Source organism: Monodon monoceros, unplaced genomic scaffold (genome assembly GCF_005190385.1).
Source record: "Monodon monoceros isolate NGI ecotype Baffin Bay Population unplaced genomic scaffold, NGI_Narwhal_1 Super_Scaffold_15, whole genome shotgun sequence".
NCBI classification, from domain to species: Eukaryota; Metazoa; Chordata; class Mammalia; order Artiodactyla; family Monodontidae; genus Monodon; species Monodon monoceros.
The window spans coordinates 1375591-1388980 of NW_021703771.1; the positions used below are offsets into that span (position 1 = coordinate 1375591).

Consider the following 13390-nt stretch of genomic DNA (forward strand, 5'->3'; position numbering starts at 1 on the left):
AGTATGCAATACAGTACTATTAACTATAGGTACACTGTTGTAGAGTAAGTTCTGGAACTTACTCATCATACATAATTGAAACTTTATGGGGAGTTGCTATTCAGTGCAGGCCCTTTTTGGGGAACATAAGAAATGAGGGTACAGCACCAGGCCAGACTTCCTGGCTGTGAATTTCAGTTTTGCCACTAATATGATATGGGGGATTACCCAAAGACTCTGGGACTACGTTTCCTCATGGGAAAAATGAGATGAAAAAAATACCTTCTTCACAAGGTCATTATGAAAACTGAATAAGTGAGTACATGTAAAATAGCAGGATGTCCATGTACTAATATTGCTATTGTTACTATAATTAGTATTATCTAAACAAATATGTGCTCAAGGCCTCCCACATTTGACCTTCAACATCTAAAATTCAGAATATGACAGAAAGAAGAGCTTAACAACAGGGAGACTTTTCAAGGATAAAATGATGAAGAAAAAAATCAGACTCCTATCAAAATGAATTCATGTTGGGGGTGAGGAAAGGACTGACTACACAGTGGTGGCATGAGAACATTGTGAGGGCAGTGGCCACATGACTGGCTGTGGTGGTACTTACACAATTTTACACATTTATAAAAACTATAAAACTGCCAGTCAGAGAGTGAATTTCAAGATACAAATTAGGAAACATACTGAAAAAAAGGAAAACAAACAATAGCTAACTGTGCTATTAAAGACAATGAGGAAAGAAGAAAACAATGAAGAAAGATTGAAGGGTGACCTGCAAGCGTGAGATTATTCCTTAAATAACTTCAGAAGTAGGAAGTGCTGGTGTGGTTAAGAGGCCTGGCTGGAGAGAGCCCTTGGGAGGGGACAGGGGTCTGAGAGGGTATCCATAGCACTTTCTAATAATTCGTCTGTTTGTTTTGTTGCTTACAAGGTATGTGCTCTTGTGACTTGGCTGTGAAGAATCTAAACAGAAAGAGAGACACAGATGTAGAGAACAAATGTATGGAGACCAAGGGGGGAAAATGGTGGGGGAGGGGTGGTGGTAGGATGAATTGTGAGATTGGGATTGACATGTATACACTAATATGTATAAAATGGATAACTAATAAGAAAAAATATTAGCTATAAATTATTTATAAATAATATAAATATTTATTGGTTATAAAAATAAATTAAATTCAAATATTAAAAATAATAATAATATTTTTTAAAATAAAGGATGGTGTGGTAGCCATAAGGATTTTGCTTAGTGCAGGTCTATAGCAAGTATTCAGTGAAGGACAGCTACTGGTATTGTTGTTGAATCAAACTGCTTATACCAACTGTGATAACTCATTCCATTTTGAGAAATTTTAAAATAAATCTGCTTTATATGGGGGGAAAAAAAAAAGTCCAGAATCTAAGTCTTGCACCAAAAGTACCAGCAAGTTCTGAGTTATCACCCAACAAGGCAGATGGGTAGTTTTGAGGCCTTTCGTTTCCACAGTGGACCGGATGGGCAACATTCAGAATGGGACTTTGTTTGATGCTGCAGCTGCTTCAGAAGGGCCCCAGGCCTCAAGGAAACCTGAAACAAGTGGAATCTTCACCTGGAGCATCAATACTAATCTATCAACATAATAAATGGAACTAGCAATTGTAAGATATGTATTGATATGGTAAAAATGACTTTAATACTTGTTTCTTAACTGTTTTCATAGGATTATATGCATTGCTTAAGGTGGCTATCTAACGGTTTTAAATGATCAGACCTTGACAAAAATATATATATTTTTAATTCTCCAACCTTATTTCCTGGCACTCCTTACATCCAACTTTATTATTTTTTTAATCTTATTTTACTTATTTATTTCTATATACAGCAGTTTTCTTATTAGTTACCTATTTTACACATATTAGTGTATACACGTCAATCCCAATTGATCCCACCACCACCTGCCACCCCCGCTTTCCCACTTTTGTGTCAATATGTTTGTTCTCTACATCTGTGTCTCTATTTCTGCCTTGCAAACCAGTTCATCTCTACAGTTTTTCTAGATTCCATATATATGCGTTCATATACGATATTTGCTTTTCTTTTTCTGACTTATTTCACTCTGTCATTCATGTCTATAGTCATTTTCACTCTGTATGACAGTCTCTAAGTCCATCCATGTCTCTACAAATGACCCAGTTTTGTTCCTTTTTATGGCTGAGTAATATTTCATTGTATACATGCACCACATTGTCTGTATCCATTCGTCTGTTGATGGGCATTTAGGTTGCTTCCATGACCTGGCTATTGTAAATAGTGCTGCAATGAACATTAGGGTGCATGTGTATTTTTGAATTATGGTTTTCTCTGGGTATATGCCCAGTAGTGGGATTGCTGGGTCATATGGTAATTCTATTTTTAGTTTCTTAAGGAACCTCCATACTGTTCTCCATAGTGGTTGTATCAATTTACATTCACACTAACAGTGCCAGTGGGTTCCTTTTTCTCCATACTCTCTCCAGCATTTGTTGTTTGTAGATTTTCTGGTGATGCCCATTCTAATAAATGTGGGATGATATATCACTGTAATTTTGATTTGCATCTCTCTAATGATTAGTGATGTTGAGCATCTTTTCATGTGTTTGTTGGTGATCTGTATATCTTCTTTGCAGAAATGTCTGTTTAGGTCTTCTGCCCACTTTTGGATTGGGTTATTTATTTTTTTGATATTGAGCTGCATGGGCTGCTTGTATATTTTGGAGATTAATTCTTTTTCAGTTGCTTCTTTTGCAAATATTTTCTCCCATTCTGAGGGTTGTCTTTTCATCTTGTTTATGGTTTCCTTTGCTGTGCAAAAGCTTTTAAGTTTCACTAGATCTTTGTGTTTATTTTTGTTTTTATTTTCATTACTCTAGGAGGTGGGTCAAAGAAGATCTTGCTGTGATTTATGTCAAAGAGTGTTCTGCCTATGTTTTCCTCTAAGAGTTTTATAGTGTCCTGTCTTACATTTAGGTCTTTAATATATTTTGAGTTTATGTTTGTGAGTGGTGTTAGGGAATGTTCTAATTTCTTTATTTTCCATGTAGCTTTCCAGTTTTCCCAGCACCACTTATTGAAGAAGCTGTCTTTTCTCCATTGTATATCCTTGCTTCCTTTGTCATAGATTAGTTGGCCATAGGTGCATGGGTTTATCTCTGGGCTTTCTATCCTGTTCCATTGATCTATATTTCTGTTTTTGTGCCAGTACCATATTGTCTTGATTACTGTAGCTTTGTAGTATAGTCTTAAGTCAGGGAGCCTGATTCCTCCAGCTCTGTTTTTTTTTCCTCAGGATTGCCTTGGCTATTTGGGGTCTTTTGTGTCTGCATACAAATTTTAAGATTTTTTGTTCTAGTTCTGTAAAAAATGTCATGGGTAATTTGTTAGAGATTGCATTGAATCTGTAGATTGCTTTGGGTAGTATAGTCATTTTCACAATATTGATTTTTCTAATCCAAGAACATGGTATATATCTCCATCTGTTAGTTTCACCTTTGATTTCTTTCATCAGTGTCTTGTAGTTTTCTGCATTCAGGTCTTTTGTCTCCTTAGGTAGGTTTATTCCTAGGTATTTTATTCTTTTTATTGCAATGGTGAATGGGATTGTTTCCTTAATTTATTTTTCTGATCTTTTGTTGTTAGTGTATAGGAATGCAAAAGACTTCTGTGCATTAATTTTGTATCCTGCAACTTTACCAATTCATTGATTAGCTCTAGTAGTCTTCTGATGGCATCTTTAGGATTATACATGTATAGTATCATGTCATCCATGATAGTGACAGGTTTACTTCTTTTCCAATTTGTATTCATTTTATTGCTTTTTCTTCTCTGATTGATGTGGCTAAAACTTCCAAAACTATGTTGAATAATAGTGGTGAGAATGGACATCCTGTTATGTTCCTGATCTTACAGCAAATGCTTTGAGATTTTCACCTTTGAGAATGATGTTTGCTGTGGGTTTGTCATATATGGCCTTTATTATGTTGAGGTAGGTTTCCTCTATGCCCACTTTCTGGAGAGTTTTTATCATAAATGGGTTTTGAATTTTGTTAAAAGCTTTTTGTGCATCTACTGAGAGGATCACAGGGTTTTTAGTCTTCAATTTGTTAATATGGTGTATCACGTTAAGTGGTTTGCATATATTGAAGAATCCTTGCATCCCTGTTATAAATCTCACTTGATCATCGTGTATGATCCTTTTAATGTGCTGTTGGATTCTGTTTGCTAGTATTTTGTTGAGGAGTTTTGCATTATATTCATCAGTGATATTGGTCTGTAATTTTCTTTTTTTGTACTATCTTTGGTATCAGGGTGATGGTGGTCTCGTAGAGTGAGTTTGGGAGTGTCCCTTTCTCTGCAAGTTTTCGGAAGTGTTTGAGAAGGATGGGTGTTAGCTCTTCTCTAAATGTTTGATAGAATTCACCTGTGAAGCCATCTGGTCATGGACTTTTGTTTGTTGGAAGATTTTTAATCACAGTTTCAATTTCATTGCTTGTGATTGGTCTGTTCATGTTTTTTATTTCTTCTTGGTTTAATCTTGGAAGGTTATACCTTTCTAAGAATCTGTCCATTTCTTCCAGGCTGTCCATTTTATTGGCATAGAGCTGCTGTAGTAGTCTCTTATGATGCTTTGTATTTCTGTGGTGTCCAATTAACTTCACCTTTTTCATTTCTAATTTTATTGATTTGAGTACTCTCTCTCTTTTTCTTGATGATTCTGACTAAAGGTTTGTCAATTTTGTTTATCTTCTCAAAGAACCAGCTTTTAGTTTTATTGATCTTTGCTATTGTTTTCTTTGTTTCTATTTCATTTATTTCTGCTCTGATCTTTATGATTTCTTTCCTTCTACTAACTTTGGAGTTTGTTTGTTCTTCTTTCTCTAGTTCCTTTAGGTGTAAGATTAAATTGTTTGAGATTTTTCTTGTTTCTTCAGGTAGGATTGTATTGCTATAAACTTCCCTCTTACAACATCTTTTGCTGCATCCCATAGGTTTTGGATTGTCATGTTTTCATTATCATTTGTCTCTAGGCATATTGTAATTTCCTCTTTGATTTTGTCAGAGATCCCTTGGTTATTTAGTGAAGTATTGTTTAGCCTCCATGTATTTGTGCTTTTTACGTTTTTTCCTTGTAATTTATTTCTAATCTCATAGCGTTGTGGTCGGAAAAGATGCTTGATAGGATTTCAATTTTCTTAAATTTACCAAGGTTTGATTTGTGACCCAAGATGTGATCTATCCTGGATCATGTTCCATGTGCCCTTGAGAAAAAAGTGTAATCTGCTATCTTCAGATGGAATGTCCTATAAATACCAATTACATCTATCTGGTCTATTGTGTCATTTACAGCTTGTGTTTCCTTATTAATTTTCTGTCTGGATGATCTGTCCATTGGTGTTAGTGAGGTGTTAAAGTCCCCTATTATTATTGTGTTACTGTTGATTTCCTCTTTTATAGCTGTTAGCATTTGCCTTATGTGTTGAGGTGCTCCTATGTTGGGTGCATAGATATTTATAATTGTTATATCTTCTTCTTGGATTGATCCCTTGATCATTATGTAGTGTCCTTCCTTGTTTCTTGTAACACTCTTTATTTTAAATCTATTTTATCTGATATGAGTATTGCAAGTCCAGGTTTCTTTTGATTTCCATTTGCATGGACTATCTTTTTCTATCCCCTCACTTTCAGTCTGTATGTGTCCCTTGGTCTGAAGTGGGTCTCTTGTCGACAGCATATATATAGGTCTTGTTTTTGTACCCATTGAGCGAGCCTGTTTGTTTTGGTTGGAGAATTTAATCCATTCACATTCAAGGCAATTATCAATATGTTTATTCCTATTATCATTTTCTTAATTGTTTTGTGTTTGTTTTTGTAGGTTCTTTCCTTTTCTTATGTTTCCTACTTAGAGAAGTTCCTTTAGCCATTCTTGTAGAGCTGGTTTGATGATGCTGAATTATCTTAGCTTTTGCTTGTCTGTAAATCTTTTTATTTCCCCATCAAATCTGAATGAAATCCTTGTTGTGTAGAGTAATCGTGGTTGTAGTTTCTTCCCTTACACCACTTTAAATATATGGTGTCATTCCCTTCTGGCTTCTAGAGTTTCTGCTGAGAAATCAGCTGTTAACCTTATGGGAGTTCCCTTGTATTTTATTTGTCACTTTTCCCTTGTTGCTTTTCATAATTTGTCTTTAATTTTTGTCAATTTGATTACTCTGTGGCTTGGCATGTTTCTCCTTGGGTTTATCCTTTATGGGACTCTCTGCACTCCCTGGACATGGCTGGCTATTTCCTTTCCTTGTTAGGGAAGTTTTCTACTATAATCACTTCATATATTTTCTCAGGTCCTTTATCTCTCTCTTCTCCTTCTGGGACCCTTATTATGTGAATGTTGTTGCATTTAATGTTGTCCCAGAGGTCTCTTAGGCTGTCTTCATTTATTTTCATTCTTTTTTCTTTAATTTTTTCTGCAGCATTGAATTCCACCATTCTGTCTTCCAGGTCACTTTTCCTTTCTCCTGCCTCAGTTATTCTGCTATTGATCCCTTCTAATGTATTTTTCACTTCAGTTATTGTATTGTTCATCTCTGTTTGTTTGTTCTTTAATTCTTCTGGGTGTTTTTTGCTTAATTCTTCTAGGTCTTTGTTAAACATTTCTTACATCTTCTTGATCTTTGTCTCCATTCTTTTTCTGAGGTGCTGGATCATCTTCACTATCATTTTTTGAATTATTTTTCTAGAAGGTTGCCTATCTCCACTTCATTTAGTTGGTTTTCTGGGCTTTTATCTTGTTCCTTCATCTGGTACATAGCCCTCTGCATTTTCATCTTGTCTATCTTTCTGTGAATGTGATTTTCGTTCCACAGTCTGCAGGATTGTAGTTCTTCTGGCTTCTGCTGTCTGAGAAAGATTTTTTTTGGGGGAAAAGCAATAGCTTTTAAATGGTATTTATTTCTTCTATCAGAGCATTGTAAGCTTTATTCTACTTCTTTTATCTGTAAGAATTATTGGCTGTTATTTCCTCTGGAGGTTCAAATAACCAGGAGCCCAGACTCTGGGGTATCCACAAGCTATCGTAAGTCTTCTCTGGGGTTTGTGAATAGTGAGAATTCTTTTTTAGTGACCAAAAATATCCCCCACATATATTTTTGTGAGATTATTATTGCTCAAGGAAATTCATTTTAGGGTGGATGAAACTAAATTTTGAAGGTAAGATGAGTGATAGAAGTCATAGGTAGAAAGCAACAAATTTGAAAGTTTAGAAAACTAGAGGAAAGAGAGGGAAGAAGATTCCTGGACACAACTTGTTTATATCAGTATACAGTTAAAGATAATATGAGCAAAAGCAGAAATGGCCCAAAAGACCTGTTGTTAATAAAAAAGTTCCCCTTGAATAAAATCAGTTCACCCAACCAGTCCATCTCTATACTGATGATCATTGGCAGTAATAATAATGTAAATATTAATGAGCCAGTTTTTACAAAGGACTTGTGCACCAGGCACAATGGATATAGATAAAGATCAGGAATTTGAAGCTTACGTAAATTTTGAAAATACCTGTAGTGAGATACCATGATCTAAGCACCAGGATTTCTTGCTGATAGCCTAAAGGGTTAATTACTAGTATCACAGAACAACAATTTCATATTTTTTAAGTGTGATCATCGCTTAGAAGCTGGTTGATAGTCAACAACATTATTAGTGAGTTGATTGTCAAAATTGTACAAACACACACATATACAATACACATATATAAATACATATCTTTTGTAAATAAATGTGACATTTGCATGATCATTACTTTTTCATAATTACCTTGTTGACATTTGCAAATATATCCATTGATGTGATCCTCACAGTTCACACCATTTAAACATGGTGATGAAGAACTTTCATTTATGTTAATTTCACAAAATTTCCCAGAAAATCCAGGGAGACATCTAAGAAAGAAAAATGAAAAATACATATCTCTATATAATACACATGAGTCCATATTGTACAGTTAATATTTGCCAAATTAAGAATAAAATTAAGGACATGAGGTAGTCATTTATTTATTATTAAGGACATGAAGTAGTCATTTATTATAAAATTAAGGACATGAAGTAGTCATGTATTATCAACTACTATTTATTAGTAGTTGATTTATAGGAGATAATTTAATGGATATCTATTAGTATTTTCAGTGAAATTAAGGCCAATTGATCTAAAAGCAACCATAGCCACAAAGAAAAAGGGAAAATAAAAAGACTCAGGCATCATAGAGCTAAATCACTGTAGACTTTACTCTTTCCATTCTATTTTAAACATAGGTAGCTTGGTATATACATATGTGTGCATGAATGAATGTATGTATGTAATATAAAATACCTGTGCCTGTACTATAGAAAATATTGACTAAGGTTGATTACAGGATAGTCAGTAAACTTTTAAAATAAGGGTAAGCACTGTGTCCCACCTTTCTATATTTTCTTCTCTCACTGAGTGTATGTTGTACTTAGTGATTCACTGCTAAATGATGGTCGAAGCGTCTTCCTTCTCTCTTTACTTTTCTTGGGCTAGCCAGCTGCTCTGTAGTAAGGATACTCAGACAACACTGTGGAGATGGTTACATGGAAAAGAACTGAAGCCTCTGGGCAACAGCTGCATGAGGGAACTTTGAAGAGGATATTTTAGCCCCAGTAAAGTCTTCATATGACTGTAACCCAACTGACATCTTGGTTGCAACCTAATGAGAGGTCCTGAGACAGAACCACCCAGATGAGCCACTCCTAAACTCCTGAGCCACAGAATAATAAGTAATTAATAAACAAGTGCTGCTGTTTCAAGCCATTGGATTTGGGGGGTAGTTTGTTACACAGCAACAAGTAACTATGAGGACCTTCTGAAGATCTAGGAAGAAGGCACATCAGAAGTTTTCCCTGGAATCTTTGAGAGATGGAGCAGCTGTACATTGCCTCTTGTCTACTTTGGTCAAGGTTGCCCTCAGTGAATTAGCCTACCCACATGTCTGGGCTGATTTGTGGGTAGTTATCCTCCATGTGTCCCCAATAAGATCCCTCAGCTTCCGAAAAAGTCCAAGACATAAAAGCAGAGACAGCTGAGGTGGGATCTAGTGGTGTGGCTAGGGACTGTCCAGCACAGCTGTTATGGGATGATAAGCAACAAAAGCACCTACTGTATTTGCTACATGTGGAGCCCAACCTACTGTGTATGTTAAATACATTTTCAAAATTAATGGAGGAAGGAATTTAATGCACTTCAACTACACTGAGATCTTACGTTAAGAGAATTTTTTTCTATTTTCTACTTTTAGGAATAATTCATTTAACATAAAAAAGTAGACTATTATTTGGGGGATTATTTTTAAGAGATAATAAGCAAATAATCAGAACCAACTTGGGCAATGAAACTTATCTAAATCTATTATAAATTTTATCACTATGCTTATATTACTCTATTGTGATTAGAACTATTTTCTCAAAACAAATACTCATTATTAAGAAAGCTTGCATATTTAGAGTATACTGTGATATTCCAGTTAGCAAACGTTATATAATTAAGGCTAGCTAAATGCCCTACCTATGTGCTAGGCACTTTGGAAGGTCATTTGCATCCACTTGTCAATCCTCAGAACACAATCCAAGATTGACAATATTTTTAGGCTACCAGTGATTGGAGCCCTCTCTCTGGCTTGAGTTTAAATTAAAAATAATTCACTTGGCAGGCACAATTTTAGTAGAGTCCATAGTAAACATAGTGTTCCCATGGCAAGAGTCAGTCTAAATCCTGACCCACAAATGAACCCAGTTATGAAAGAAGATTCTGACTAAATCTCTTTAAAGTTTTGTTTCACTTACAGATCCAAAACTTCTAGTGTTAGAATGGCTTAAGCAAAGTATTCAAGAGGTAGTGAGTTGTATTCTGCAGGCCCCATCCAATGTTAAAGAGCACACAACTTCAGGAGGCAACCTACCTGGTATTTCAAATGCTCTATTGACAACAAGTAAATTAAGTTGAGCCATCATTACTTTTTTAATACTTGCAAAGCATCAAGTCTTTTGCCATAGTGTTATTATAATGCTATTAACTATTCTCTTTTTCTTCCACTCATTGGATGGCATTCTATTGATTGCAGAAATCCATGAACATTCTAACCCATCTCCTAAACACTTGACCATAACTTTCATTTTGTCAAAATTTTTTCCCCCTTATATGGGAAATTTCCAAGTTTCTTAACTCATTCATAATTTACAGATTTCTGACTATCATGACTACACATCTCTGGAAGAACAGTTTCTTCCAATAAGCAGATTTCCCCTCCTACCCTCCATCCCAATATTACATTTAAAAGATGCTTTATTCTTTGTGGACATTTGTCTACATACGTGGACACACAGTATGTATGCTGTTAGAGAAATTAAGGCTCTTTTCACAGGGAAATCAGTTTTACACTACTTCTTTTTGGGGAACGAACAGTAATTATGTTTGAGGAGGCAACATGCTAGAGCTGTTTAGCATCCTAAGTTTTTACATTTCAAGTGTGTTTTATTTCAATAACTGTTTACACATAAGCCATTTGGTATATATGTGTATTTTTGTGTGTGTGTATGTATGAATATATATGAAGTGGAGGCTCAGGAGGTTATACAGTATAAAACAAAACCAAGATTAAAGGGGACCAGGATTTCACATTAAATGGTGAAAAAATTGATTTTTAAACAGTAAAATATATACATTTCTAAAGTTTATCTGAGGCTTCACAAAAGCACATTTAAAATTATGAGTTTTGTGGTTTCCAACATGCCCCCAACCTCAACATACACCATATTATCTTATTGCATCATTTATTTCTCCTTTGACTGATATTTTAATGAAATTATTTTAAGCCTTCTTCAGATTTCCAATTGTCTCTCTTAATCTTTAATATATAAATTATTATCTTTTAAATGGCCTCTGTTTTTTATTTTCTTATTGACTTTCTCTTCTTCCATTTTAACCAGTCTAACTCTGTCCAATCCCCATGGGCATAGAGTGTGATTGAAGCAATTCCCCAGCAGAACTTTGGTTAGTTTCACAGGATCCTGTATCTTTAGCAAGATTTTAAATTTTACTCTTAAGTTGATTTCCCTTGTATTTACATTGTATTTTCTGCAAGTTATCAGGGGACAGATTCCTGATATCTCAATATAGTATTTATTTAAGAGCCATATTTGAGTTAGGGTTAATATTAAAAGTGACATTTTTTTATTTCAACACAATCCTAGAGCAGCAAGGTTTGGAAAAATATCACTAAATAACAAATACTCAGGGGAAAAAAGATCCCTTGTACTTAACAGTATATCACATATTTTGAAAATTATTGTACTTCTCTAATTTCCGTCTTTTTATGTATATGACTGTACCAAAATGAAAAGTCTGAATCATGGCAATTTTTTCCATCTTGCCACAAGGCATAACAGAGAAATGGAAATGTACAAAGTATACTTCTTTCTAAATAATTGCTATTTATGCTATTTCTGGACTTTAGTTCAAAGATAATATTTGAATGTAATATATTCTAGCTCAGTGTGGAATCAGAAATTTCTGAAAGTATTTTAATTGTGTGTAATATTATAGCTAATATAGCCAATATGGTGAGGAATTCTCCAACATAAGACATAAATGCTTCTATAATTCTCCATGAAATAATGTAAAGGAATTAAAAAACTAACCTGCCACTCATCAGCCTACATCAGCTCATAATGAATAAATCACTGCATAAATTGAACTTTAAGAAATGCCTTTGGGATTGTTTATATCCAGATAATTTATTTCTCTTAAGAGCATCTATGGCTTCTATTAGGCTTATTAAAATACTGAGGGCTTCCCTGGTGGCACAGTGGTTGAGAGTCCGCCTGCCGATGCAGGGAACGCGAGTTCTTGCCCCTGTCCGGGAAGATCCCCCATGCCGCGGAGCGGCTAGGCCTGTGAACCATGGCCGCTGAGCCTGCACGTCTGGAGCCTGTGCTCCGCAACGGGAGAGGCCACAACAGTGAGAGGCCTGCGTACCGCCAAAAAAAAAAAAAAAAAAAAAAAATACTGATTATTCTGACCTCTACCTATTTACCAAACTGTACATTTACTTAGGATCATTCTCTCTAATTTGCAATTGTGTCATTAGAAAACTGATAGGAGGAAAAACAAATCTGAGTTCCAATTATAGAAACTGATTTTCATATTAGAGTCACATTTATCAAAAAGATGGGTAGCAAGAAGTAGGTCATGAACTCTATAAAACTCCTAGCTGTGAAATAACTATGTTGTGTTTTCATTTTTTATTTCTAATATGAGTACATTATGGTCAGAGAGCACAATCTGTGTAAGTGCTTTTCAAACTTTAATGTAAATATACATTTAGGGATAAACTTCTAACAGACTCTGCTTCTTTTTGAAATGGCATTTAGTTATAGATAGCTACATGTTGCTTCCCTACAGAAGTTCTAACCAGATTCTCTAATATATCTGAAATAGTGAAAATGTCAATTGTGTGTTTGTAAAAAATACAAAAATTAAAAAAAACTGTCTATTAAAGTCAATAAATGTATCCTGTTTTAATTATAATTATTATGATCTGTTAAATATTATGCAGCTGGCTACTCTACCTCCACAAGATGCAGCTCCTGTCTGGGCTCAAGGAACTTCTCTCCATTTTTCATGTTCTCTTCAGCATTCATATTTTGAGAGATTCCTAGAAGAAGCAGGCCATCCAGCCTGTATATTTTTAGACTATCTTCATTGGGCCCAAAACATCCTCCTTGACATCATCTGTCATCAAATATTTTGTACTGGGGAGGAGGGATTTTAAAGCCATAGCCTCAAAGTAACAAAGTGAGCTCATTTTAAGCATTTTCCCTGAACATGTCTTTCTCTCTGGAATTTTTAGGGATGTTAAGAACACAATGCAGGTGTTCCTAGTTCCCTACCAAGTAATATTTTAATAAGATGACAATGTATTCAGTTCACTAATTTGTCTTTAATGATTTTATATTTTTAACAGTGCCTTAGTTGCTTCAGGAATTTTCTTTCTTGTTCACTTTCTTGCCTGCCTGTGTTTTTTGTTAGGGCTGACAAAAGTAACACAGATGGGGTGGCTTAAAAAATAGAAATCCATTTTCTCACAATTCTGGAAGCTACATGTTCTAGATAAAGGTGTCAGCAGGGGTGGTTTCTTCTGAGGACACTCTCATTGGCTTGTAGAGGGCTGTCCTCTTCCGATGTTTTCACATGGTCTTCCCTCTGTCTGTGTCTTCAGCCCCTCTTCTTGAAGGACCTCAGTCATATTGGATGAGGTCCCACTCATATGACCTCATTTTGCCTTTATTACTTCTTTAAATATCTTATCTC

At 35.0% G+C, this 13390-nt stretch overlaps 1 protein-coding gene across 1 annotated transcript in view; it reads right to left on the reverse strand.

Annotated features, from left to right (window-relative positions):
* The window catches only part of EYS (eyes shut homolog), a 1642163-nt gene that overhangs the window by 873474 nt on the left and 755299 nt on the right, over positions 1 to 13390 (reverse strand). Inside the window, exon 21 of the mRNA XM_029223300.1 lies at positions 7820 to 7944. Coding sequence (XP_029079133.1) covers positions 7820 to 7944 — 125 coding nt within the window. The remainder of the gene's footprint in view (positions 1 to 7819; positions 7945 to 13390) is intronic.